This window comes from Papio anubis, chromosome 11 (genome assembly GCF_008728515.1).
Source record: "Papio anubis isolate 15944 chromosome 11, Panubis1.0, whole genome shotgun sequence".
Classification (NCBI taxonomy): Eukaryota; Metazoa; Chordata; class Mammalia; order Primates; family Cercopithecidae; genus Papio; species Papio anubis.
Window position 1 is genome coordinate 10,702,095 of NC_044986.1, and position 27,965 is coordinate 10,730,059.

At 45.2% G+C, this 27,965-nt stretch overlaps 1 protein-coding gene across 1 annotated transcript in view; it reads right to left on the reverse strand.

Annotated features, from left to right (window-relative positions):
• Nucleotides 1-27,722, reverse strand: part of DMBT1 (deleted in malignant brain tumors 1) — an 87,332-nt gene extending 59,610 nt beyond the window's left edge. The window contains 12 exon segments of the mRNA XM_031651915.1: nucleotides 390-436; nucleotides 1,605-1,653; nucleotides 2,789-2,836; nucleotides 4,229-4,276; nucleotides 5,438-5,887; nucleotides 6,712-6,755; nucleotides 7,288-7,322; nucleotides 8,425-8,455; nucleotides 16,460-16,635; nucleotides 16,638-16,900; nucleotides 18,430-18,489; nucleotides 24,971-27,722. Coding sequence (XP_031507775.1) covers nucleotides 390-436; nucleotides 1,605-1,653; nucleotides 2,789-2,836; nucleotides 4,229-4,276; nucleotides 5,438-5,887; nucleotides 6,712-6,755; nucleotides 7,288-7,322; nucleotides 8,425-8,455; nucleotides 16,460-16,635; nucleotides 16,638-16,900; nucleotides 18,430-18,489; nucleotides 24,971-25,058 — 1,339 coding nt within the window. The 5' untranslated portion in view covers nucleotides 25,059-27,722.
• Between the last annotated feature and the right edge of the window lie 243 nt (nucleotides 27,723-27,965).

The window sequence follows — 27,965 nt, forward strand, 5'->3', positions numbered from 1 at the left end:
ACGAGGTGATTGTATCAGCAGACTCCGGGGGGCTGAGACTGAAGCCTGCCTCCACCACATTCAGCTTCAGAAAGACAGGCAGATGATCCATTGACCTGCACTATCTATGAAAAGGGGCGGTACCACCTGCCCTCCAACATCAATTAAGACATGACTTACATCAAAGCAAGTAAACTATAGAGCACACTCATAAGTATACACATGAGCTCATGTGTGGTGATATTGATTCAGAGTTGCACATACACAGTGCAAGGTGATATCCACACTACCTGAGCACATGACGCCAGCTCACTACTTTCTATGCCCTCTGCACCTCTTCTGGATCAGAGATGAACCTAGGGGTGCAGTGGGGTAATGAGCCCACAGGGATCCCCCATAGCACATGTTACCTTCTGCTGTGCTGGACTCCCAGGAGCCCCGAGGGAACATACAGTACCTGCAGGGTGGAGAAAGGAGGGGCTCATTAATGGTAGCCCTTGCTTGGGGAGGGTTGGTCCATGGCTTCCTCAGCTCTGAAGCAAGGGCTGGAAACACAGGGCCTAAGGGCACCCTCCATTGCTAAAAGCCAACCATGTGCCAATCGCTCTGTGATTGATTGTACTGGTCCCAGACTGGGCTAGGATGCCACACGAGCATCCTTTACTATTATTACCCTACCCCCACCTCCTCTGCTGCCACAGTCTCTATTCAAGAGGTTACCCAGTCCATTCACAACCCCAGGCTAGTCACAAGATTGAATGTCAAAAGACATCTGACTGTGTCTATGGCTCAAACACACCCTCAAATGACAAATATTCACCATGACTGGAATATTCCTGAGAAGGTGGTTCAACTAGAAAAAAGGTGGTTTTGAAAGCAAACCAACCTTTCCAGAATGCAACACTAAGCCACTCACAAAGCGGCTGCATGGGGGACGATGCCCCCTTGGGGAGCCCAGTCCCACTTGGTAGTTGGATTATCAAGGGCACACCCCAGGCATGGTAGCCTGGGCTCAGTCCAGCCCACACTCCAAATGCCAGAGTTGCTCTCAAAGTAGACAGTTTAACCAGAAACTCCTCTTTGGGGATCACACCATGGGACAATGTCCTTGGAGGTTTCTTTGTGGATTAAAAAAACCCTCCATCCTCCTCATCCTTTAAAAGAGGAGAAACTGCCACTCAGGAAGATATTTGGTATCCTAGGCCAGGGGTGGTCGCGATGCTGCTCATCAGAACCAGTCTACTGAGGTGATTGTATCAGCAGACTCCGGGGGGCTGAGACCGAAGCCTACCTCCACCACATTCAGCTTCAGAAAGACAGGCAGATGGATCCATTGACCTGCACTATCTATGAAAAAGGGGCTGTACTCACCTGCCCTCCACCAATTAAGACATGACTTTACATCAAAGCAAGTAAACTATAGAGCACACTCATAAGTATACACATGAGCTCATGTGTGGTGATATTGACTCAGAGTTGCACATACACAGTGCAAGGTGACATCCACACTACCTGAGCACATGACGCCAGCTCACTACTTATGCCCTGCACCTCTTCTGATCAGAGATGAACCTAGGGGTGCAGTGGGGTAATGAGCCCACAGGATCCCATAGTGCAGATGCTACCTCTGCCAAAGCTGACTCTCAGGAGCCTCGAGGGAAACACACACAGTACCTGCAGGGTGGAGAAAGGAGGGGCCTGGCTACGGTAGCCCTGGGTTGGGGAGAGTGGCTGGTCCATGGCTCTCAGCTCTGGAAGCAAGGCTAAACACAGGGCCTAAGGGCACCATTGCTAAAAGCCAAACCATTTGCCAATCGCTCAGTCCCAGATCAGCCAGATGCCACACGAGCATCCTTACTACAATTCTACCCCCACCTCCTCTTGCTGCCACAGTCTCTATTCAAGAGGTTACCCAGTCCATTCATGTCCCCCAGCTAGTCACAAGATTGAATGTCAAAAGACATCTGACTGTGTCTATGGCTCCAAAACACACCCTCAAATGACAAATATTCACCATGACTGGAATATTCTGAGAAGGTGGTTCAATCTAGAAAAAGGCGGTTTGGAAAGCAAAACCAACCTTTCCAGAATGCAACACTAAGCCACCTCACAAAGCTGCTGCATGGGGATGATGCCCCTTGGGGAGCCCACACCTCTGCAGCTGGATCATCATGGGCACAACCTGGGCATGGCAGCCTGGCCAGTCCAGCCACAATTCCAAATGAGACAGAGTTACCAAAGTAGACAGTTTAACCATGTTCCTTTGGGGATCACACCATGGGTCAGTGTCCTTGGAGGTTTCTTTGTGGATTAAAAAAACCCTCCATCCTCCTCATCCTTTAAAAGAGGAGAAACTGCCACTCAGGAAGATATTTGGTATCCTAGGCCAGGTGGTCGCCATGCTGCTCGTGAACCAGTTCACGAGGTGATTGTATCAGCAGACTCCGGGGGGCTGAGACCGCCTACCTCCACCACATTCAGCTTCAGAAAGACAGGCAGATGAGCCATTGACCTGCACTATCTATGAAAAGGGGCCGTACCACCTGCCCTCCAACATCAATTAAGACATGACTTACATCAAAGCAAGTAAACTATAGAGCACACTCTCATAGCATACACACATGAGCTCATGTGTGGTGATATTGACTCAGAGTTGCACATACACAGTGCAAGGTGACATCCACACTACCTGAGCACATGACGCCAGCTCACTACTTTCTATGCCCTCTGCACCTCTTCTGGATCAGAGATGAACCTAGGGGTGCAGTGGGGTAATGAGCCCACAGGGATCCCCCATAGTAGATGTTACCTTCTGCTGTAGTTGACTCTAGGAGCGCCTCCGAGGGAAACACAGTACCTGCAGGGTGGAGAAAGGAGGGGCTCATCAATGGTAGCCCTTGCTTGGGGAGGGTTGGTCCATGGCTTCCTCAGCTCTGAAGCAAGGGCTGGAAACACAGGGCCTAAGGGCACCCTCCATTGCTAAAAGCCAACCATGTGCCAATCGCTTCTGTCACTGTACTGGTCCCAGATCAGCTAGATGCCACACTTGCATCCTTTTTACTATTACACCCTTCTACCCCACCTCCTCTGCTGCCACAGTCTCTATTCAAGAGGTCACCTTGTAGCCTCATTCACAAACCCCAGGCTAGTCACAAGATTGAATGCTGTCAAAAAGACATCTGACTGTGTCTATGGCTCAAACACACCCCTCAAATGACAAATATTCACTCATGACTGAATATTCCTGAGAAGTGTGGTTCAATCCATAGGAAAAAAAGGTGGTTTTGAGCAAACCAACCTTCCAGAATGCAAACACCAAGCCACCTCACAAAGCTGCTGCATGGGGGGACGGCGCCCCTTGGGGAGCCCAGTCCACTTGGGTAGTTGGATTATCAGGCACACCCCAGGCATGGTAGCCTGGGCTCAATCCAGCCCACACTCCAAATGCCAGAGTTGCTCTCAAAGTAGACAGTTTAACCAGAAACTCCTCTTTGGGGATCACACCATGGGACAGTGTCCTTGGAGGTTTCTTTGTGGATTAAAAATCCCCTTGGTGTCTGCACACATCCTGGCACTGTGTGAACAAAGGAAATCAGAACTGGGATTTGCTGGGTCGGGTCCGGGAGAAGTTCTCTTTTCCATTGAGAATATTAAGTATCTTTTATTTGTCATTTAATTCCCAATAAAGAGAATGCCTTGGGTTATTCCTCAATTTGATGTTGGTATACATTTATGTCTTAAGGACCAGCAGTTCCCCCATCCTCCTTAGCCTTTAAAAGAGGAGAAACTTCTCCCTAGGAAGGTATTTATTTGTATCCCAGGACAGGGGTGGTCCTGATGCTGCTCATCAGAACTAGTCCATGAGGTGATTGCATCAGCAGGCTCTGAGGGGCTGAGACTGAAGCCTGCCTGCACCACATCCAGCTTCAGAAGGACAGGCAGATGATCCCTTGACCTTCATTGTCTATGAAATGGGGGCAGTGCCACCTACCCTCCAACATCAACTAAGACATCACTTACAGCAAAGCAAGTAACTGCAGAGCACACACAAGTGTACAAACACGTGCTCATGTGTGGTGATATTGACTCAGAGTTGCACATACACAGTGCAAGGTGATATCCACACCACCTGAGCACATGACGCCAGCTCACTACTTTCTATGCCCTCTGCACCTCTTCTGGATCAGAGATGAACCTAGGGGTGCAGTGGGGAAATGAACCCACAGGGATCCCCCATAGTAGACATTACCTTCTACTGATGTTACCTCCAGGGACGCCTCCGAGGTAATGAGAGAACCTGCAGGGTGGAGAAAAGAAGAGCTCATTGATGGTAGCCCTCGCTTGGGAAGGGCTGGTCCATAGCTTCCTCAGCTCTCAAGCAAAGACTGGAAGCACAGGGCCTAAGTGCAGGCTCCATTACTAAGAGCCAATCAACTGCCAATCCCTCTGTCACCATAATGGCCCCAGGCTGGGCTAGGATGCCGCACGAGCATCCTTTGCTCTTGTTACCTTCCCCCAACCTGCTCTGCTGCCACAGCCTCTATTCCAAAAGTCACCCAGTCCATTCACAGCCCCATCCTAGTCACAAGATTGGATGACAAATAACACCTGGCCATTTCTATATGACAAATATTCACCATCACTGAAACATCCCTGAGAACGTGATTCAACCAGAAAAAAGGTGGTTTCCGAAGAAAACTATCCTTTTCAGAATGCAAAACTAAACCACTCACAAAGTGGCTGCATATAGAACCATGCCCCCTTGGGGAGCCCAGTCCTACATGGTGGTTGGATTATCAAGGGCACATCCCATGCACAGAGGCATGGGCTCAGGCCAGTCCACACAGCAAATGCCACGTTCCTCTAGAAGTGGACAGTTTAACCCGAAACTCCTCTTTGGGGAGCACGCCATTGGCCAGTGTCCTTGGAGGTTTATTTGTGGATCAAAGAACCCCTTGGTCTTTGTGCACATCCTGGCACTATGTGAACAAAGGACATCAGCACTGAGATTTGCTGGGTTGGGTCCAGGAGAAGTTCTCTTTTCCATTGAGGATTTTAAGTATCCTTTATTTAATTCCCAATAAAGAGAATGCTTTGCGTTACTCCTCAATTTGATGTTGGTATACATTTGTTTTAAGTTCCCCCATCTTCCTCAGCCTTTAAAGGAGGAGAAACTGCCACGTAGGAAGATATTCATTTGGTATCCGAGGCCAGGGGTGGTCGTGATGCTGCTCATCAGAACCAGTCCGTGAGGTGATTGCATTAGCAGGCTCTGGGGGCCTGAGACTGAAGCCTGCCTCCACCACATCCAGCTTCAGGACAGGCTGATGATTTCTTGACCTTCATTGTCTATGAAATGGGCCGGTAACCACCTGCCCTCCAATATCAATTAAGACATGACTTACTGCAAAGCAAGTAAGCTGCAGAGCACACACATACATACACACACGTGCTCATCTGTGTTGATATTGGCTCAGAGTTGCACATACACAGAGCAAGGTGATATCCACACTACCAGAGCACATGACACCGGCATCTTCCCTGTGGCCACATTCGTGGTTATACCATCCGCTGTGGGGACAGCTTGACAGGTAGGGCTCCCTTCCCGAGCAATGCACGTCACCCAAGAGAATGTTTCCCGAGCCCTGACCAAAGTGGGCCCCGTCCAGGGCTGACATGGAATAGCCACAGCCGAGCTGCCTGCAGACAACATTGGCATCCTGGGCATCCCAGCTGTCATCACACACAGTGCCCCAGTAGCCTTGGTACAGGACCTCCACCCAGCCCTGACACAGGTCACCTCCATTCACCAGTCTCAGAGGCAGACCTGCAGTGACACAGCGAGAAGCCCTTATCCTGGTGCTCTTGGCCACCTTGACTTGCATCCCTACCCACCTCACTCCCCCTTCTTCCTCTCACCACCCTGCCTATTTATAGTCCTTCTCCCCACAGGACCTTAAATATCCTTGTTCTTCCATGTTCTGTCTTTGCCCTCCTCTCATTCTGTATTTTCCCCCTGGAGAACCTCATGTACTCTGAGAACTTTCCAGAAGACCCCCAAATCTACCTCTCTGATCCTGACTCAGCCCTGACAGCCCAGCCCTGAGCTCTAGACCAGCATTTTCAGTGGCCTCCTGGCCATCCTATCCCCCACATCATCCCAAACTCAACACAGCCTCTTCCCTCCATTTGAATTAAGGATGTCATCATGCTCCACATCAACCATGCTGGGAACAAGGGCATCATATTCGACTCCTCCTTCTCCTCACGTCCTATATCTAACATCACCAAGGTCATTCTTTCCTTGTCATTCCCACTGCCATTTCACTGGGATAAGCCTTCATCCCCTTGAACCTGGCCTCCTCCCAGCTGAATCCTCAGTCTCTGCTCTTCCTTTCTCTAGTCCATCCACATTCATTGATTCAACCAGCATTGATGCAGTGCTTACTCTGTGCCCATTTCCGTGCTAAGAGGATTCATCAGTCTCCAGGTGGTCTTCAAGTTTTATCTTTATAAAGTACAAATATATTCAATTCAATTCCTTGCTCAAAATGCTTCAATATACTCTCCAGTCCCATCAGGATCAAGTCCAAGAGCAAGCTTTGACCTACTTTTCCAGCCTCCTATCCTGGGAGGGGCTGAAACAGCCTGCTTCCCACCACAGAGCTGGCCATGCTGGGAAGTCAATAAGTACCATGTTCCTGCCTGACACAACGCCACTAGACCACTCACTGGGGTAACCTGCATTGATGGTGTGAGGAAAAGAGGCACAGGTCCTGAGGGGTACAGCCAACCGTCCTGAGAGTACCAGCCAGATCCTGGGTGTGGCTTTTCAATGGTGAGTTTGAGATTATGAGAAACTTGTGGTCACAGAGTGAGAGGCTGGAATGGGATGCAAGGGAAGGGGGCAGGTTGCTTTTTCTCCCACAGGGAGGAAAGGCCAGCTGCACCATCTTCAGGGCATCCCCAAAATACATTCAGGACCTCCCATGCTCTGTCCCTCCCCAGATTCAGGGACATAATCCACGGAGGAGATGCCTGTTCAGACCTGAGGCCTTATTCAGAAGGGCCCCTCTTAGGAGCTAAACACGCTACCTTCTATGCCATCTGCACCTCTTCTGGTGCAGAGATGAACCTAGAGGCTCAGCGGGGCAATGCGCCCCCTCCTGGTCACCCTGTGAATGGTTCTTCCAGAAAAGTGCTCAGTCTCCCTGCCTCAGACTCTCCCTTGGGTGTTGGTCAGAAAGCTGCCTTTCCCAGGCCATTTCTGGATCTCTCAAGTCATGTCTTGGAAAGGGAGGGACTGACCTCAACAGGGCCAAGGGCCCAGGAGCAGAGTCATCCTAAGTGAACACATAGAAGACCCTGAAAAATCAAACTTAGGCACAAAGGTCTGCACACTCTCACTGGAGAGGCGGGGACATTTAGCCAAAGTCAAAGACCAGGACAGGGGTAGGAGGAGGCACCCATCCTAGGCTCAAATCTCTGCCCTGCTACTCACCAGACACATAATCTTAGACATAGAAATATTGACAAATTAGCTAACTGTGCCCTGGTTTTCCCATCTGCAAAATGGGCATAATCATATTACTTACCTCAAAGTGTTCTTGGGAAGATTTCATGACAATAGCACTCACTATGTGCATTAGTTGGGCACTTACTGTGTGCCAGGTGGTATTTTAAGTATTTTTTAAATATATCAATTCATTTCATACATGAAAATCATTTTACGCATGGTATATAGCAAGTACTTGGTAGAGTTTAGTTATCTTCAAGATACCTGCCATTATTAGTGAAAAGAAAGGTTGGCTGGGTGCAGTGACTCACGCCTGTAATCCTAGCACTTTGGGAATCTGAGGTGGGTGGATCACGAGGTCAAGAGATCGAGACCATCCTGGCCAACATGGTGAAACCTCATCTCTACTAAAAATACAAAAATTAGCTGGGCGTGGTGGCGCGTGCCTGTAGTACCAGCTACTCTGGAGGCTGAGGCAGGAAAATTGCTTGAACCTGGGAGGCGGAGATTGCAGTGAGCCGAGATTGCACCACTGCACTCCAGTCTGGCGACAGAGCGAGACTCCGCCTCAAAAAAAAGAAAGAAAGAAAGAAAGAAAAGGTACTGACCTTTATTTTCAACTATCTCTCCTCACACCAAACTGAAGCTAACCTCATCTGATAAATGACTGAGAGTCAGAGAGCAAGAGGAAGGCGAACGACAGCTGGGATTGACCCAGTGTGCACTTGGGATACGCCCCAGGTCTTGGTACCCACGTCTCCTGTCTCCCCGGCATTCCTGCATTCGCAAGGCGGGTGTTTGCTCTGTGACCTGGGCTGTGCTCAGCCTCAACTAGCCAACGGCAGCAGAGGAGAACTGGCCAACCCCACCAGGGAAGACAAGTGAAGAAAAGGTCTTACCGTAGTCTGTAGTACTTGGGATCCACTCACCTGGAAAGAATGCAAATTCGTCTTAGAAACACTGTTTAGAAATGATTTCCTATGAGTCACAGAAATTGGCTTTCGCTTCACCGTACAATCACACCAGAGGGCGCTGTGGCTCAATCTTGGGTTTGTGTGTCTCCGACGTTCTTGCTAAATGAATTTTGCAATAGCAGATTAAAGCAAGGGGATTGGATATGAGGAGTTCGATCATTTTAGATGTAATGAAGCGCACATGTCTCTTTACTAGGCCCCTAACGCTACAGCTTATAGCTACAGGATGTAATCTATGCTTGGAAAGAAGGGCTGAACAAGAGAAGACAGCTTAAGCTGGTTGTCCAGTCTGAAATTTGAGTATAGCTGGCATTGACAACAACCACTCGGATGCCCCCTAAATAAGAAAATATGTTAGTGTCACATATTCTGTTCCTTCTGACCCATAACCTGAAAACATTTTATTCTATCTTGAAGCAAATGGAAATCTCGAGATCCCTGGATCTTTATATTCAGTGAGGCCAGACAAGGTCCGTCGGACTCAACTGTAGCTTTTGAGTTTCTTTTTGAGCAGTTCTAACTATACTTGTGAGTGTTGATATTTCACAACTTTTATATATTTTAGAGGTCTTTCAAAGATCAGAGACAATATTTATTCATTTTTTAAAAGGATAAAACTCATTCTATCTTGTAATCATCATATGAATCCATTAGATCCTTTTATAAATCCAAGATTCATTATTGGCTCCTGATTTTATTTTTTCTATATCTTGAAACATTTCACTATTTTGTCATCCAATAAATTATTGCATCATTATTCATCAATTATTAAATAGTAAGAAAATGGTAGAATGGTCAAGTTGCCTAGAAGGAAGATGAACGAGTGAAATAAGTCATAATTCTTCCATGCCCAAAGTATTGTATTATCTTTCAAGAAGATTTTTTTAAGACTAGAGATACTTTCTTCATAGTCTGCTTTTAGCTTTCATTGAATGCAGTTAGGAATTAGAATTTTTTCATTTTCTACTTGTGATAGCAAAGAGAAGAAAACTGACAAAGGAAGATGTTTTTGCAATAATTAGATGAACCAGAAGAGGAACATAAAGATACAAGATATAGCACTCCAGATACAAATAATGGTAGAACTGATTGTACAACAAAAATCTCAGACTATGAGTCCTCAGATGATGATATCCTAGATGAATTTCTCAAATTCAAGAATCCAGGAGCCAATGATACAATTCTAAGGACAAAAATAAAATACAGTACTCTTACCCACTTTGATAGGGATTTCATCACATGATATTTTGCAGCAAGAACTTCAATCATCTTATTTTGCTAGAAAAAAGACCTGTGATGGTATTCTTTTGTCTTTTGTGATGTTTATATACCAAAATCTATGTGATACACAAAGGTCTGCTATGTTTAAATTTTTATTAACAATCCAACATACTTTCTTTCATTATTCCTTTTCTTTTTACTTCCTGGTAAAAGGAGGATTAAGGCATTTGACAGATTATTATTTTATTTTTAGAGACAGAGTCTTGCTCTATTGCCCAGGCTGGATTCAAATTCCTAGGTTCAAGCGAGCCTCCTGCCTCCAGCCCTGGAGTAACTGGAACTATAGGTATGCGCCACCATGCCCGGCTCTTCAGATTCTTTGTAAATGTGGGTCCTGATAGCAGTGACAATCATGGTTCAGAGATTTGAATTTCTCTAATGGAACCAACAGGCCAGTGACAGGACTTGCTGTATGTCAGAGAACCTCTTCACCTGCCTCAACAGTCTGAATGTGAGCTCTATGATGGGCTCCCCCAGCTGCCCTGATGGCTTAGGAAGGGGGCCACTGAAACCACGTGGCTACGCATCCCTGAAAATGAAGAAGAAACTCACAGTAGAAACCAGAACATTCATGATGGAACGTATCTCAAAATAATAAGAGCTACTTATGATAAACCCACAGCCAATATCACACTGAATGGGCAAAAACTGGAAACATTCCCTTTGAAAACTGGCACAAGACAGGGATGCCCTCTCTCACCACTCCTATTCAACATAGTGTTGGAAGTTCTGGCCAGGGCAATCAGGCAGGAGAAAGAAATAAAGGGTATTCAATTAGGAAAAGAGGAAGTCAAATTGTCCCTGTTTGCAGATGACATGATTGTATATTTAGAAAACCCCATCGTCTCAGCCCAAAATCTTAACCTGATAAGCAACTTCAACAAAGTCTCAGGATACAAAATCAATGTGCAAAAATCACAAGCATTCTTACACATCAATAACAGACAGAGAGCCAAATCATGAGTGAATCCCGTTCATGATTGCTTCAAATAGAATAAAATAGCTAGGAATCAAACTTACAAGGATGTGAAGGACCTCTTCAAGGAAAACTAGAAACCACTGCTCAATGAAATAAAAGAGGACACAAACAAAGGAAGAACATTCCATGCTCATGGATAGGAAGAATCAATATCATGAAAATGGCCATACTGCCCAAGGTAATTTATAGATTCAATGCCATCCCCATTAAGCTACCAATGACTTTCTTCACAGAATTGGAAAAACTACTTTAAAATTCATATGGAACCAAAAAAGAGCCCACATTGCCAAGACAATCCTAAGCCAAAAGAACAAAGCTGGAAGCATCACGCTACCTGACTTCAAATTATACTACAAGGCTACAGTAACCAAAACAGCATGGTACTTGTACCAAAACAGAGATATAGACCAATGGAACAGAACAGAGCCCTCAGAAATAATACCACACATCAACAATCATCTGATCTTTGACAAACCTGACAAAAACAAGAAATGGGGAAAGGATTCCCTATTTAATAAATGATGCTGGGAAAACTGGCTAGCCATATTTAGAATGCTGAAACTGGATCCCTTCCTTACACCTTATACAAAAAGTAATTCAAGATGGATTAGAGACTTAAATGTTAGACCTAAAACCATAAAAACCCTAGAAGAAAACCTAGGCAATACCATTCAGGACATAGGCATGGACAAGGACTTCATGTCTAAAACACCAAAAGCAATGGCAACAAAAGCCAAATTTGACAAATGGGATCTAATTAAACTAAAGAGCTTCTGCACAGCAAAAGAAACTACCATCAGAGTGAACAGGCAACCTACAGAATGGGAGAAAATTTTTGCAATCTACTCATCTGACAAAGGGCTAATATCCAGAACCTACAAAGAAGTCAAACAAATTTACAAGAAAAAAACAAACAACCCCATCAAAAAGTGGGTGAAGGATATGAACAGATACTTCTCAAAAGAAGACATTTATGTAGCCAACAGACACATGAAAAAATGCTCATCATCACTGGCCAGCAGAGAAATACAAATCAAAACCACAATGAGATACCATCTCACACCAGTTAGAATAGCAATCATTAAAAAGTCAGGAAACAACAGGTGCTGGAGAGGATGTGGAGAAATAGGAACACTTTTACACTGTTGGTGGGACTGTAAACTAGTTCAACCATTGTGGAAGACAGTGTGGCGATTCCTCAAGGATCTAGAACTAGAAATACCATTTGACCCAGCCATGCCATTACTGGGTTTATAACCAAAGGATTATAAATCATGCTGCTATAAAGACACATGCACACATGTTTACTGCAGCACTATTCACAATAGCAAAGACTTGGAACCAAATGTCCATCAGTGATAGAGTGGATAAAGAAAATGTAGCACATATACACCATGGAATACTATGCAGCCATAAGAAAGGATGAGTTCATGTCCTTTGTAGGGACATGAATGCAGCTGGAAACCACCATTCTCAGCAAACTATCACAAGAACAGAAAACCAAACACTGCATGTTCTAACTCATAGGTGGGAATTGAACAATGAGAACGCCTGGACACAGGAAGGGGAACATCACACAATGGGGCCTGTCGTGGGGTGGGGGCAGTGGGGAGGGATAGCATTAAGAGATAGATCTGATATAAATGACGAGTTAATGGGTGCAGCACACCAATATAGCACATGTATACATATGTAACAAACCTGCACGTTATGCACATGTACCCTAGAACTTAAAGTATAATAAAAAACTTAAAAACAAAATAAAAAAAGAAACCAGAAACCAGAACATTCTTTCAACAGAGATAGTGAACTAGGGAACATCTGTACCAGAACATCCCCACCTCATTTCTGACATGCCATCCCTGCTCCCACACTCAAGGACAAGCTGACAGATGTGCCTGAGAGAGCCTTGCATTCAACACTCTGTCATTTAAACACAGTCTACATGACACCATGCAATTCCCACTGCCAGGCCCTAGGTATCCTGCTTAATCCCATGGCAGTCAAACTCATCCAGCTCAGAAACTCAGAGCTCCAGAGCCTTGACAAGGCTCATCCACTGCATGGAACAGAACATTGAAGTTGTTCCTGGTTCTGCTGTCCACACATTTTGAATAGATCTTTCTGCACATACTGAGACCAATTTGTAGTCTTCCAAGAATCAACCACATAGCTATAGATTACTCCAGCTGCCATTGTAGGAATGGTGGTAAATTGTCTGAAGGGAGAAGCTTCCACTTGTTTGTTTTCCAGGAAATGGAGATAGGCTGGTCTCTACCACTGGGGATCAGTGTCCGACATAGCTAAGCCATCAGAATGGCCCAACCAGAAGCCACAAAGAGATCTGTCAAGGTATTTCCCAAAGATCTAAGCATTTTCCAAGAGTTCTGGTGCCTTTCCATTTGGACTTAGTCACTGCCACAAATCTCATGAAGGTGAGAAATGTACCTGCTGATGAAGAGCTTGAACATAAAAATAAGCAAGGTATCATCAAGCCAGAGCCCGTATCTACCAAGTAGGCTACTCCAATGATGCTGGGAGAGAAGCCTAAGGGGAGGAGCACTACGGGAAGAGAACCTAAGCAAACATTCATTGAAGACTTACTGTGTCTTCATAATTTCTTGAAGATAATACCATTTTACTATTTATATATGTTATCGCTTTTAACCCTCCCATAAACCCTATCATCTGCACTGACAGATGAGAAACTGAGGCACAGATGTTTACAGAGTAGGCAAGGACACACAGACTGTAACATCCCTGTCCACCATTTTCCCCTGGACTGCCTCCTGCAAAACCACTATCTGCTACCAACCCACTCCTTGTGGTTCTAGCTGATGCAAAGAAGGTGGTCCACGCCAACCTACTTTCCATAGCCCACCAGAGGTGGGTCTTCAATGGGAAGTCACCCAGCAGCCTTGACCAAAGCTCCACATTGCTTTACTATTGACTTTGTAGCACCATTCAAGATAAGACCATTTTGATCTTCACAGTCTTCATCTTTAAGAAGGTGGTAAGCCCCTCCCTTTCATCCATCACAAGCACACACTCTCAGGCACATTCTTTTCTGCCCTATAGTCTGCCTCTGTCTCAGCACGGTTTAAGGATTTTGTAGATGGAAGCCTCATGTGAGCACTTGCCATGGAGTCTCATTGTCCCCAAGTGAATGGGGACAGCCCGAGGGGATAGTGTGGAGGAGGTAGAGGATGCCACAAAGTGGATGTAGTGGTGGATTGTTCATTGCTTAATGTGTCGGTTCGAGACATGACCATGAATGAACTCCCCAGAGATTTCCTCATTGATTATGTCTGCAGACTTGCCCCTGCCCTCTCCCTCCAGATTTAGACAAGGACTTAGAAAGCAAATAAGAACCAAGACTGACCACAGCTGTGCACACACCCACTCTTCACCCCTTTATCCCCAAAGACCAATATTTTCCCGCCACCACGGGCAAGCACCACTTTCAAAACTTCACTGATCAGCAGTCTTTTTCCCTAGAGCTTCAGCAAGTGTATCAAGAACACAGACAGAGAAAAGGGACCTCAGGAGAGCCTCCCATCAGAGCATCACACTGGCTAGATACACATTAGGGTAGCTGAGCAGGGAGGAGAGTATATGGCTGCTGGGGGACGGTGGCTACAGTCAACCTAAGTCCTTGTCTGTTTCCTTCAAGTTCCTGACAACAGTGCCGGGGGTAAGAGGCAAATACTCTCCTTCCCCACTCTGCCTGGCTACTCCTGCACCTGCTCCCTACCTCAGCTCCCTGTGACTTCCTCAGGGTTGATCTCCCAGATGGGCTGCTCACACTTCTCCTGCTATGCACCTCTGGCTCCAGCACTTTTTACACTTTGTCATTGTGCCTGTGTGATCAGTTGATGCGTCATCCCTGAAGGCAGGGGATGTGTTCCCAAGCTGTGAGCTCTCCTGCTTAGAAGGCTCCTAGGAGGACTGGGGTTTGCCAGATGAGGTAGCAAGGATGTCGAGGCCATTTTGAGAAGTCAGTGTTAAAGGTTCAGTGTTACCAATCTGCTCATGAAAAAGTCTTTAATATCAACAGTCAAACTTATGATGTAGCCAAGAACTGTTTGGGAAAATGTTAAAAATTTAAATTCATTTGACAATAAATAAAAGTAGGCAGTACTTAAAGGACACACACACACACACACATACACACACCCCTTCTGTCACTTTCTTTGTAAATTCTAAGCAAAGTAGTGTTTCCAAAATTACATTGCAGACACCAAAGTTTAATTCAGTATTGGGCCATGCAGGATGGTTTCTCAAAGTGTGGTCTGCAAACCATCCTCGTGTGGTTCTATAAAACTGAGGATTCTTGAGCCTCACCTCAGGCCCTCCAAATCAGGGTCTCTGGAGGGAGGAATTCCAAGGACCTATTCGAACAAATACTCCAGTTGATTCTGACGTGCACTGAAGTTTAAGGCAGAGACAAAATAACATTGAAAAAGAACACAATTTATAATCCATTTATGCTGTACTGAAAGAAGTTTCTATTGCCTTTGTATTTCAAGAAGGGACACAAATCAAAGTTTTATTCAGTCCTTATACCATTCATTAAAGTTCAGTGCAGCAGCGTTTATTCTTAAGATATAAATGACTATATAGGATTTTTTAAAATCATAGACTAATACAGGATATTCTTTTCAAAGTGCTTACTGGGTATTGTGAGATGAGATGATTCAGAAGCTGAAAAGAAATAAAAGAAAAATCAGACACATGTGTTTCACCCACAAGAATCCTGACCAAAACACCCACCTTCAAACCAATACAGTGGGCTGTGAACTAGAGTTATAGAGGCTACACATAAATCACCATCAACAGATCTATAGTCTGTTTTTGAAATGTAATTCAAATTGATAACAATTTCCTGAGTCTTTAGCATATACAAGGCGAAATACTAAACCAGCCCCAGGAAATGTGGCGATTAAAAAAAAAGGGCTCTCAATATCTTAAAAATAAGTTTAATGAAACACTGGGTAATAACTTGTACATTTGCTCCTGTATATTTCCTGCTGAAGATACTTTGTTATTTTACTAAAATACAATCATCACAGTGGAAAAGCAGATTAGGCTTGTGCACAAATGTGGGACTCGTTGCTTTTCTTATTTCTTTGAAAAAATTAGCCCATCCAGCTCGTATTTATAGGCCTGAGGAGTTGAGTTTGAGAGCTTTGAATTAATTTGCTAGCTTTCAATGAACTGAATGAAATTGCTAAAAGCGCAGATTAGCAATTACTTGGTCATTTAATTCTAAAAAGTCAAGTGATGTGTTGACAGAGACCACAGGCAATGAAAATGCCTTTTCTTTCCCATAAAATGACAGAGATAATCATTTATTGAGACTTCCTACCTTTCATAAGGTTACTGGGAGAATTAAAGGGGACAACGCAGATGAAATTCTCATCCTACTAACTGGCACAAAGTCAGCACACCGCAAGGGTTAGGTACTATAGTAATATCAATGATGATGATGACTGATTGTACAATTTCTACCACTCAGTGTTTTAAACATTTCACCTGTATTATCTCATTTTGTCTTTATGGCAACTCGCGATGGTAGGGCTTTTCCTCTTGGCTTATAGAGACGTAAACTGAAGCACTTAGAGGTAAAATAAGTTACCCAAGATATTAGTATTATTTTCATTTTCCTTTTGGAGAAACTGAAGTTTAGGGAGGAATAGGTATAATGACTATTATTACTCTGCCCTGTGCTACACATTTGCATTATCTCTTGGAGGCCCAACTGAGCAGATGACACCAGCATCTTCATTGTGACCACAATTATGGGAGAGCCAGCCATTGTGGGGGCAGCTCCACAGGTAAGACTCATATTCTGAGCAGCATATGTCATCCAGGACAATCAGCCATGAGCCTTGGCCAAAACCAGCCACTTCCCAGGGCTGACACAGCCGAGCTGCCTGCAGACCACGTTGGCATCATTGATGTCCCAGAAGTCATCACACATGGTGCCCCAGGAACCATGGTACCTGACCTCCACCCAGCCCTTACACCGGTCACCTCCATTCACCAGCCTCAGGGTCAAATCTAGAGGGAGATACAGAGACTTCACTTCTCTGTCCCTTGCCCTACACTGTGAGCAAGGACCCCAAAAAGAACTGACGATCCGAAACCTAGATTTCTCAGCGCGTTTTCCTGTTTGAACTTAAGCTCGACTTTCCTGACTCTTCAGTAGAGTTTGGCCAACCTTGCGTCTTGAGGGGGCCTGTGTGGCATCATCAATTTCGAGTTCCACTGTGCCTCTGGCCTGACCTTTCAAGTAAGGTTCCAATTATGAAGAACCTGTCCTGCCCACGGCAACTCCTTTTCTCGGCAATGGAAGTGCCCCACGTGAGCCCAGCACTGTGATGGGAATTACTCCAGATGGGCTCCCTTCAGAAAACAAAATAGCCCTCCAGGTATCACTGGGAGAGCTAGGCTTGCTTCTAAGGTGCCTGTAACCCTGCGCTTCACACTTCCACACTCCTGTCACCTCTTCTCCCCACTCCCTCATGCCCCAAGGTGCCAATCTTGAAAGCTTAGTCATGGCAGATGATTTTGGGGCATCTGCTAACACGGGAACCTCAGATCATGTACAAGAGCTTCACACGTATCATCTTAGCTCATTCTCCACACAACTCCATGGAGAGACTGAGGCTCAAGAAGGTCACCCACTTGCTCGTCAACTGACTCGCAAGTGACAGAGCAGGACATGTCCTCAAGCTATTGCTCTTAACCATTTCACGCTTCTGCCTTCTGCTATACATTTTTTAACATTTGAAACATTTGACCCAACTCATGGCCTATGCTTTTGTACAAACAGGTGCTCACATACACACACAGGACTATAATAAGATGAGGAAATACTGAGTGGAGGCAGTTATCATTTGAAGTATTAATTAGGGTAGAGGTTTCAAGATGTGTTGCAAATTCTAGAAAAGAAGAGAAAAAATAAGGGATTATATCGAAAGGTCCTCAGTTAGATGCTGCTGTACTCATGTGCCTCTGCTGCCCTGGTGACTGGGTACAATCCCCCGGACACCCAGTGGGGCAGCCTGGGGGCAGAGATCAGAGGCAGGAGGTATGCATAGGCAGGGGTGGGCATGGAGGCCCAGGACCTGTCAGCTGGAAGGAGGAAGGGGCTGAAGGGCCCAACATTGGTGACCCCATTAAAGGAGGTTCTCCCTGCCCTACATCTAAAATCTAGCAGCAGTCGGATACAGTGGCTCACATGTGTAATCTTAGCACTTCGGGAGGCCAAGGCAGGAGGATTGCTTGAGCCTAGGAGTTGCAGACCAGCCTGGGCAACATGGCGAGAACTTGTCTCTACAAAAGTTAAATAAAATAAAATAAAATAGCCAGGCATAGTGGTGTGCACCTGTGGTCCCAGCAACTCCAGAGGCTGAGGAAGGAGAAAGGCTTGAACCTGGGAGGTCGAGGCTATGGTGAGCCATGTCTAGGCCACTGCACCCCATCCTTGGCAACAGAACAAGACCCTGTCTCAAATATAAATATATATATATCAGAAAAAGACATATATTTGAGATGTACACATATATGTCTATATATGTATTTTCTTTTAAAACAAAACCCAGCAGGATCTTCTGCAGCAGACCCTCCTGATTCCTTGGGGGTAGTCTTGGGCAGCACCACTCCCCAGCCCCAGAGCTTAGATATAGCATTACCAGTCATCACCCGAGTCTCCTGAAAACCAGTTTCTGTGGCGTGTCTCACGCTTACTGCTGCTGAAATTGCAAAGCAAAAAGGCCAAATGAGAGGTCATCTAAAAACAAGAGTTAGATCTGGCACCCTTCTTAATTCGAGCAGGAGAGGGGGGCAACACTACATTTTAGTTTGGGGGTTCACTGGGTTTGTCACTTGTTAATTAAGTCACTCAGTGAATATGGAATAATCTCTGACTGCTCCATGAAGCATTAAACGTCAGGGAGAAAAGAAGGAATTTGTCCTAAAAGGTAAGACTCAGCCCTCCGGAGCTCACAGGCCACTTGGGCAGACACAGCTTGGTGCCTGATAACTTGGTTTTGGCCTAAGCGGGGCCCAGAGTAGAGAAGTAGAAACATCAGAGGGAGCAATTCACGGGCCCCTCTGAGCAAGAACTACCCAGAGAAGTGGATATTTCACGTAGGTTTGGAAGGAGATATAGACATGTGTCAAGAGAAAATGGGGTAAAAATAGGATTGTCAGATAAAATACAGGATGTCCAGTTAAACTTGAATGTCAGACAAACAAGAAATACTTTTTAAATGTAAGTACGTCCCAAATATTGCATGGGACAAACTTATACAAAAAAATTATTTTGTATCCAAAATTCACATTTAAGTGGGTGTCCTGTATTTTTATTTGAGGAATCTGTTAACTCTGGATGAAAGGTACCCCAGAGGCGGCAGTAGGCAGGAAGCTCTCTTCACCAACCTTTAGCTAAACCCCAGCCAGGTCAACTGAAGCCCTTCAACCTCTGTAACCTGCTGAGCACTAGTGTGGGTGGGCCAAGCACATTTGGCACACCTGGCAGTTTCCACTCCAACCAACTGCAATGCGTGGTCATCTAGAGTCAGATGTGAGTCCCAAACGTACTTGTGCCAGTGGTACTTGGCATGAAATTAAATTAAATATTAAATACATTAATGAAATATGGGTGCAAAAAGAAAGATGTCTTTCTATAAAGATAAGGCAGAACGCTTTTTAGCAACTTATTCAGTAGAAGAAAGAAAATAAAAATAAGTAGAAGAAAGGTAAATAAAACAATAGAACTTTTGCACTTTTATTTGCTTTGCAAATGTTTTTAATGCCAGGTTCCTCTTTAGAGAAACTAAAATTAGAAATAATAGATGATGCATAATGGGTGTGGTTTATGCCAGAAAAGCATAGCAGAACTACTGAAGATCCCTGCAGAGAGAAATGCCTACATCAACAAATTAGGGAATCAAGGGAATCAATGTATGGATGACATGTTTTAAGTTAAAATGAAACATCGAAAGTGTGTAGATCCTATTTTCTGATTTCCCGTTTTAAACAGCTTTTTTGAATAACCCATCAACTACCTGTCCCAGTTACATTAGAGAAGAGTTCTTCTTAGGCCGGGCACGGTGGCTCACGCCTATAATCCCAGCACTTTGGGAGGCCGAGGCAGGTGGATCACGAGGTCAAGAGATCGAGACCTTCCTGGCTAACATGGTGAAACCCCGTCTTTACTAAACGATACAAAAAATTAGCTGGGCATGGTGGTGGGTGCCTGTAGTCCCAGTTTCTTGGGAGGCTGAGGCAGGAGAATGGCGTGAACCCCAGAACCAGAGCTTGCAGTGAGCTGAGATTGCGCACCACGGCACTCCAGCCTGGGCGACAGAGCAAGACTCCATCTCAAAAAAAAAAAAGAGTTCTTCTTGAGAAATGATTCTCAAAGTGGGTTCCATGAAGCATCAGGCAGCACCTGGGGACTTGATGAAAATGTGAAGTCTTAGCCTCACCCAGACTTACAAAGTCAGGAACTTCAGAGGTGGCACTCAACACTGTTTTCAGAAGCACTCCCATGATTCTAACACACACTAAGCTTGAAAAATGCTGTTCTACAGCATGTGTAAAGGGAACGGTAGCAGCAATGTTATTAGTGTGGTAAGGAAGAATTCATTTACAACCACATACTGAGCTGTGGCTATAATAGATGCTCTTCCACCAGGCGGGGAGAATATTGAGATTATACGACGCCTCCACTGCCCTTTGGAATTAGGCTCTAGTGAGTGAAACGTACAGATAAGCAATTAGTAGCTACAGCAAACATGCAGGTAAGCAAGTAGAGCATAGCAAACTAAGGGCTCCAATGGACAGATGCTCAGGAGGACAGCAGAAGGTCACATGTGATTGACCCTCAAGTCAATCACTGAGCTATACCAGGCAGGATGGGCAGAGGAAAGCCAGGCAAAGGGGAAGGTCCAGGTTAAAATTAGCACTAAGGAGGCAGAGACACTATGAACGAACTGCTCCTTCGAAACAACCTCCTAAGAATTAAACTACAAACTGCAAAACTTCTTGAGCGCCTCATGGCAGACAGAGAAGGACCAGGTTTCTGGATGGCGACACTGAGCGTAGAAATGTTGATCATTCAAAACTAATTCATAGGTTTCATATAATTTTTATCAAAGGGTTTTTCTTTGTTTGACTAGTTCTTTCAGAAAATAATTCTAAAGTTCACCAGGACAAATGAATAGGCTAAAAATAACCGATACATTCTTGAAAAATAAAAAATACTGACAGGGTAGGGTGTTAGGAGGATGGAAATGGGATGGGAGAACCTGAGATCCCCATGGACTTGGGAGGCAGGTGACCGGGGTTCAAGTTCTAGACCCGCCGTGTATTTTTTCTCTGAACACAGACAAGCCATGCGACCTCCTCAGTCTTCGTTTCCTCATTTGTAAAAGGGTGATTATGCTACTTCATAAGGTTATTGTGAAGACAAAATCAGAAAACATTAAGTGTTTAGTACAATGTTTGCCACGTAGTCAGTGTTCAAAAACATTTGCTCAAAATTAGTAAAATAAAGTGAGATAAACTAAACTAAAGCTATAAAAATTAAAATATAGAAAAAACCTAAGTCAGATATAACTCACACCAGAAAGTAATTTTCAGAACTCAAGAACTATTTTTTAAAGGCACAAAAATAAGAAACTAGTTACATTTTTATCTGATTCCTGTTAGAAATTTCTAGATTTAAAATCAATAGAAGAAATCAGCTGGGTGTGGTGGCTCACGCCTGTAATCCCAGCACTTTGGGAGGCTGGGGTAGGTGGATCACCTGAGCTCAGGAGTTCAAGACCAGCCTAGCCAACATGGTGAAACACTATCTCTACTAAAAATACAAAAATTAGCCAGGTGTCGTGGTGGGCACCTGTGGTCCCAGCTACGCGGGAGGCTGAGATAGGAGAATTGCTTGAACCCGGGAGGCAGAGGTTGCAGTGAGCCAAGATCACACCACTGCACTCCAGCCTGGGCAACAGAGCAAGACTCCATCTCAAAAAAAAAAAAAAAATCAATTGCAGAAATCACAAAGGAAAACAGCAGTATATTTAATTACATAAAAATATAAAATATGTGTGCAGAAAAAAATCAAGATTAAAAGGCAAACTACAAACTGGGAAAATATTTGTCATCAATATAATGGCAAAGTATAAGTATCCCAAATATATAGAGTTTATATAAATCAATAAAGAAGACACTAACTTTCCCCAAAATTGGACAAAATACATAAGCAATTCAAAGGAAAGGAGTACAGACGGCTTAAAAATGTTCACTCTCACTATAGACTAAGAAATGCAAACTTAAATGACTCTATGGCATTTTTTCATCCAGCAGTTCAGCCAAGATTTTTGAACAGTAACTTCAGAGCTGGTGAAAGTGCAGGAATTGCTACTCTTGTTTTTTCCTGGTAGAAGTAAGAATCACTTCTGGAAAATGATTTATTAATTTTTTTTTTCTTTTTTTTGAGACAGAGTCTCACTCTGTCACCCAGGCTGGAGTGCAGTGGCACAGTCGCAGCTCACTGCAACCTCCGCCTCCTGAGTTCAAGTGATTCTCATGCTAACAAACAAACACGGGTACCTTCCTACTGAGTTTACTCTAGGCTTTATCTGGATTTCACCAGTTTTTCCTTTTCTGTTCCAGGATCCAATCCAAGAGTTCACATTACTTTTAAGAAGCTGCTTTTGGATAAAACATGAGGAAAATGTCTAGAGTAGCAACACTAAATGGTTCTGAGGCTCTGTCCATGTGCCAGACACTGCATGGGTTGGAACATAACCCCCATTTATAAATGAGTAAACTGAGACTCGCAGAGGCTCAAGTGGCAGCGGGCAAGTGGCAGAGGAGGGGCATTGCTGGGGCCACCCAGTGGGTACCACAGCCCTTCCTGCCCAGCACAAACCTGGGTATTCTCAAGAGTTTGTGTGAAAACCAAAGCTGACAGGTGCTTGCCACCTTGGTACTTCCAGCGCAAAGCTCTGTGACCAGGCTCCAAGCATTGAGTAAGACGCCACGGTTCAGTTCATCACCTCAGCTCCCTGCAAGGATCAGCAAGGGCCAGTGGGCCAGAGGGCCAGAGCTGTCATCTGAATGCCAATGAATTCGATCCAGATTCAAGCCCTAACACAGCCACTCACCAGTGCTGTCTTTGGACAAGTCAATAACCTTTCTGAGCCTCAGTTCCCCCACCTGAAATGTGGAAATAATTGTTCCTAACTTCAGGAATGTTCGCAAATTTAAATAAAAGAATACGGGTCCATTTCAGAGAGCATGAATTCCCACCTCTGAACGGCAAACACAGGCCTGCTTGCACATGTGTGCGTGTCTGTCCATATGCATGCACGTAACATCATGGGCAAACTACAAATTTCCTCAATCCAACAGCACTGCTGCCTGTTGTTCCTTTGTGGATAAAGACAGGGCAATTCACTCCATCTGCAGTGGCTGACGCGAATTCCATGTCATGGTTCAGAGACAATCTGGAGGGTGAACTCGGTACTGACAAGAGCTGGGGCTGAGGACGCAGCCTCCCAGTTTCAGATGCTTCTGATGGAGGCAGGATGAGGATGCCCAGTCTCCACTCCCCTGAGGTCCTGGGTCTGGTGACCCCCAGCCCCTCCACACGCTCATCACAGGGCGTGGGCCTGCTCCCTACCACCCGGGTGTGAGGGCTGGATTTTGGGGTGCTGCTTTCATGAAAGCAACCTCCCAAATGAACCTTAATCTTCAAAGCTTCCCCTACTGAGCCTAGGGGGAGAGTGAGAGTCCTGGAAGTTATCTGAAAATTAGGTGATTTTTACCCTGTCTCCTGAAATTCATAGATCTAGCAAAAGGTGACACAAAAGAAAAAAAAATGGCAGTAGGAAATATAGAAGAAGGAAGAAAGAAATGAATAAAGAGAGGAAGAGAAAGCAAAAGGGAGGGAAGACAGGTAGGAAGATAGAAACAAAGGGAGAGAGAGAGAAATAGGGAGGAAAGGTGATAAGAGCTGCCTGAAAGATAAGGAGAAAGAGTGAGAGAGAAAAAGAGAGGGAGGGAAGGTGGTAATAGCTGCCTGATAGATGAAGAGAAACAGAGAGAGAGAGAGAGAGAGAGAGAGAGAAGGAAGGTGATAATAGTTGCCCAATAGTTGAAGAGAGAGACAGAGAGAAAGGTGATAACATCTCCCCAATAAAGAGAAAGAGAGATGAAGAGAGAAACAGAGAGGAGGGAGGAAGGAGGAAGGAAAAGTAATAACTGCCTGATAGATGAGAGAGACAGGAAGATACGGTGAGGGGGGCAGGGACAGAAAGGCAGAGACAGAAACAGAGGGAGAAGGAGAGAGAAAAGGTGATAGCTGCCCAAAAGATGGGAAAGAGAGAAAGATACAGAAAGAGAGAAACAGAGAGAGGCAGACAGAAACAGGGAGAGAGAGGGGAGAGAAAAGGTGATAATAACTACACAATAGATAAGAGAGAAAGATACAGAGAGAGAGACAGACAGAGGCATAGAGAGAGGAAGAGAGAGAGGCAGAATAGGGAAACTGAGAATCACTTGTTCCCCTAGTATCTCTGCAAAATGCCATTGAGATTCAGCAATCAGCACACTCTGCCGATGGCTCTCTCATGTTTATCATCTGACTCTAAGAACATACAGCTATGCTTGAGTGACTGGGCTTCAAGTGTTTGTTTAAAGCTGTGCATGACAGACAAACTTGGAATTCCAAGAGAAACTTGGAATCTTAATGATTTTGTCTGTGCTCAATTACTTGACCTGATTTTGCTCGGCAAATATTAGCCATCAAGCCAGACACACCTGTAGAAAGAAGCCGCATAAAGGGCATTTACAGTGGGAATCCTTTCTGTCCGTTTTCATAGCACACAAATTGTGTGTTTAACCAATTGCTGCAAAGTTTGAGGGCCTCTTTAATAATACACATCCACCTTTCCTGAACTTCAGGGATTTTTCTAAGACCAATCAATCATTCCTTTAGTTGAATGACTTACTGAAAACATTGACATAATGACTGGCTTTTTCTAACTACAACCATTTATATTTCTCAGCCAGAAACAAAACAAAAAAGAGCCATTCCTCCCGAATACCTGCAAACAATTAGAATTATCAGCAAAGGGCTACCCACTCTTTGATATAAAACTTCCCTTGAAATGGAAACCAGTATATATAATTTGCCATGATTGAGTCTGCAAGAGAAAAATTAATGAATATAATAATTAAACGTAATACCTGTAGATAGAACTTGTCCCCATAATAGACATATTTCAAGGATGACCGTGAAGATCCCCATTTTGCTGGGTTCTTAATTGAATAGAAAATCCTTGACATTTATAGGTACCTAGCTAAAAGGAGGTGTGTCCTCTAGGGTGGCATATTTCTACTGCTGCTATAAATCAATATAAGGAAGTGAGGGCTTTTGCTAACAGTCAATGGCTAATCTGTGGGAAAAACTTAGGTGTGTTTGATTGATTGCCATATGAACAATCTGGCTGTTGCCCAACTGCAAACGCACTGACATAAGTGAACAATTTCCAACTTCCTTCTAGGTGAACCTCGAAGACTCCTAAGTGTTTCCTGAATATGGGCTTGATTTTAATCTTGGGGAGTTCAAATTAACCTGTGGGAAGTTTGCCCCAAGGTTTGGGGCAGAACAGGATGTGGGCTGCTGAGCAAATACAAGACACAGTGCCAAGGGGGAAAGAATCTCTTTGGGATGGTTTTTCCTGGCAGGACATTCTCTCATCAGCCCCTGTGCAGTGCAAGTAACCTCACCTTGGAAGAATGAGGATGACATGAGTGTGGATGTGATCAGAGAGCAGAAGGCATGAGGGATGATTCCATGGAGACCATGAGTCCATAATAACTTTGGCCACAGTCTTCTGGGTCTCACACTAATTCCACAACAGGAGCTGAGAAACACATGACCTCAAACTGAACCACCTCCAACCATTTCCACGGCTTTGATTTCTTATACTTGACATGCACATTGTATGACCCTCAGAGCTTGGCAAACCCACAAAACCTGCCCCCAACCTCCACCTACACTGCACACAATCCCCCTCATTGGATTTGCTATGTAAATATCACTTCACTCTTTGGGACCCTCAGAAGTCATCACCAGAGTCTGACAATCCCCCCCCACACTCTACTGAGAAGGTTGCCTGACATTTATTTTTTGGAAAAGACACTCGATGGCCAGTAACTCTTAGTTAAAGGCAGGCAGTTTTCCAGGACTTGCCTCTGTTTTCCTAGCCTGGGTGAGCTGTGCCCTGCTTCTCAGCTGAGAGGCTGAGGCCATCAAATGACACTTGGCTTCTTTGCCATGCACTGCTCATCAGTAGTCTGTGCTGCATTCTAGAAGGGTACCATGAACCCATGTCCTGTGTCAGCCACCAGTCAGAATTTAGGGCTGGAAGTCTGCCTTTGGATTCATCCAGATGAAAGTTACATTCAATCTTTGATTTCCTTTTTAATCCTACAACTCTTCCTGTTGTTTCCAGGTGCCTCTTCACCCCTTGAGGAGAACAGGAACACAGAATAGGCTGACTGTGTTTCATCCTCCTACTGCCAGATCAGCAACTGATAAGCACTGAGTGATGAGAGAACAGGGTTACTCACCTACCAGGGAATGCCCAAGACCAGACACACGCTGGATTCCTCTTAGAAGGGGACTGTGATCCCTTGGTCCCTGGAGTGTTGGACTGAGAATGATTATGCAGCTGGGTCTGGGATCCTCAGAGTGTCATGACAGATTAGCATTGTCTGCCGTGAGCACAGCAGGGAAAGATGATAGTAAGAATACTCAATACCTGTGAACACGAAGGGGTAATAAGTGTCCTTCGGAGACAAAAGCAGACTGCCTGGTCTTAGACCTGCCTGGTGACAATTTCAACAGGGGGTAGCAAGTATTAGTACAAGCTACTATGAGAACGTAAAGAAAAGCATCTAAATCAGATGACGGAGGCCATCCCTCAGAGACGGTGGCACCAAACAGTCTTGAAATACCAGCAGGGGTCAGCCCAGCAAATGAGAGTGAGAAGACTGGAGGAGGAACAGGAGAGATTCTCCCAGCTGTGCAGGAATGGGGGCGGGGAGCCTTCCCCTCCAGGAAAGCGTGATGTCCCAGCTATCTCTCAGCTTGCCAGGGACACCCTTCTTGAGAATGTGTGGGATTTCCTGAACTGTGCAACCTCCCTGTTTTTGTTGTTTTGACCGCATCCTTTGTCCACGCTGGTTAGCAGAAAAGATCCTAAGACAACAAGGGCTTGTGAGCTTTTTATTCAGGAGACACCAGGAAGAAGGAAATGGTGAAGGCTAGCTGTCATTTCAAAGCCAGCCCAGGTAGGCATCCCAGGTGGGAAATGGGTGACATCAGTGGAACAAGAAGGATGTGGTGGTCCCAGGCGTGCGGGCAGAAGACAATGGGGTTGAGGGCCACCTGCCAACACTGTGTGGGTCCTCGGGCTTCACCGTCAGGTGCCCCATCTTGTCCCAAGGCCATTTTGTGGCTCCTAAGACACCATTTAGAAAGGTCTTTCCTTGGAGGAAGAGAAGGGTTCTGGGGGGACAACCCCTTCCAGCAGCAGCCGCTCCCAGAGGACCCTCATCTTCCCCTGCCTACTGGTTAGAAGCATCTGCTTAAACAGCATGGGGTGGAAGACCACAACCACAAAGTTCCATTTGATTCATCCCAGAACTGCCATGAAGAACAACAGGAAGTAAGAGAAGCCCATTAAAGCTCAGAGACTCGGCGCCCAGGCCCCATTTGCAAAGCACCTTCCCCAGGCAATTTTAAGCGGCTCCCCACAGCACACTCCAGGAGGTTGGACCAAGCCCCTAAATCCCAGCACCAGAAGACTGGTCTTCATGGGGAAGAGCCCCCTACAAGGGTCATATGTGGCTTTTTATTTATTTATTTGAGTCTCGCTCTGTCGCTAGGCTGGAGTGCAGTGGTGCGATCTCAGCTCGCTGCAACCTCCACCTCCCGGGTTCAAGCGATTCTCCTGCCTCAGCCTCCTGAGTAGCTGGAACTACAGGCAGGCATCCCCACACCCAGCTAATTTTTGTATTTTTAGTAGAGACAGTTTCACCATGTTGGCCAGGATGGTCTCGATCTCTTGACCTTGTGATCCACCTGCCTCGGCCTCTCAAAGTCCTGGGATTACAGGCGTGAGCCACTGTGCCCGGCCATATATGG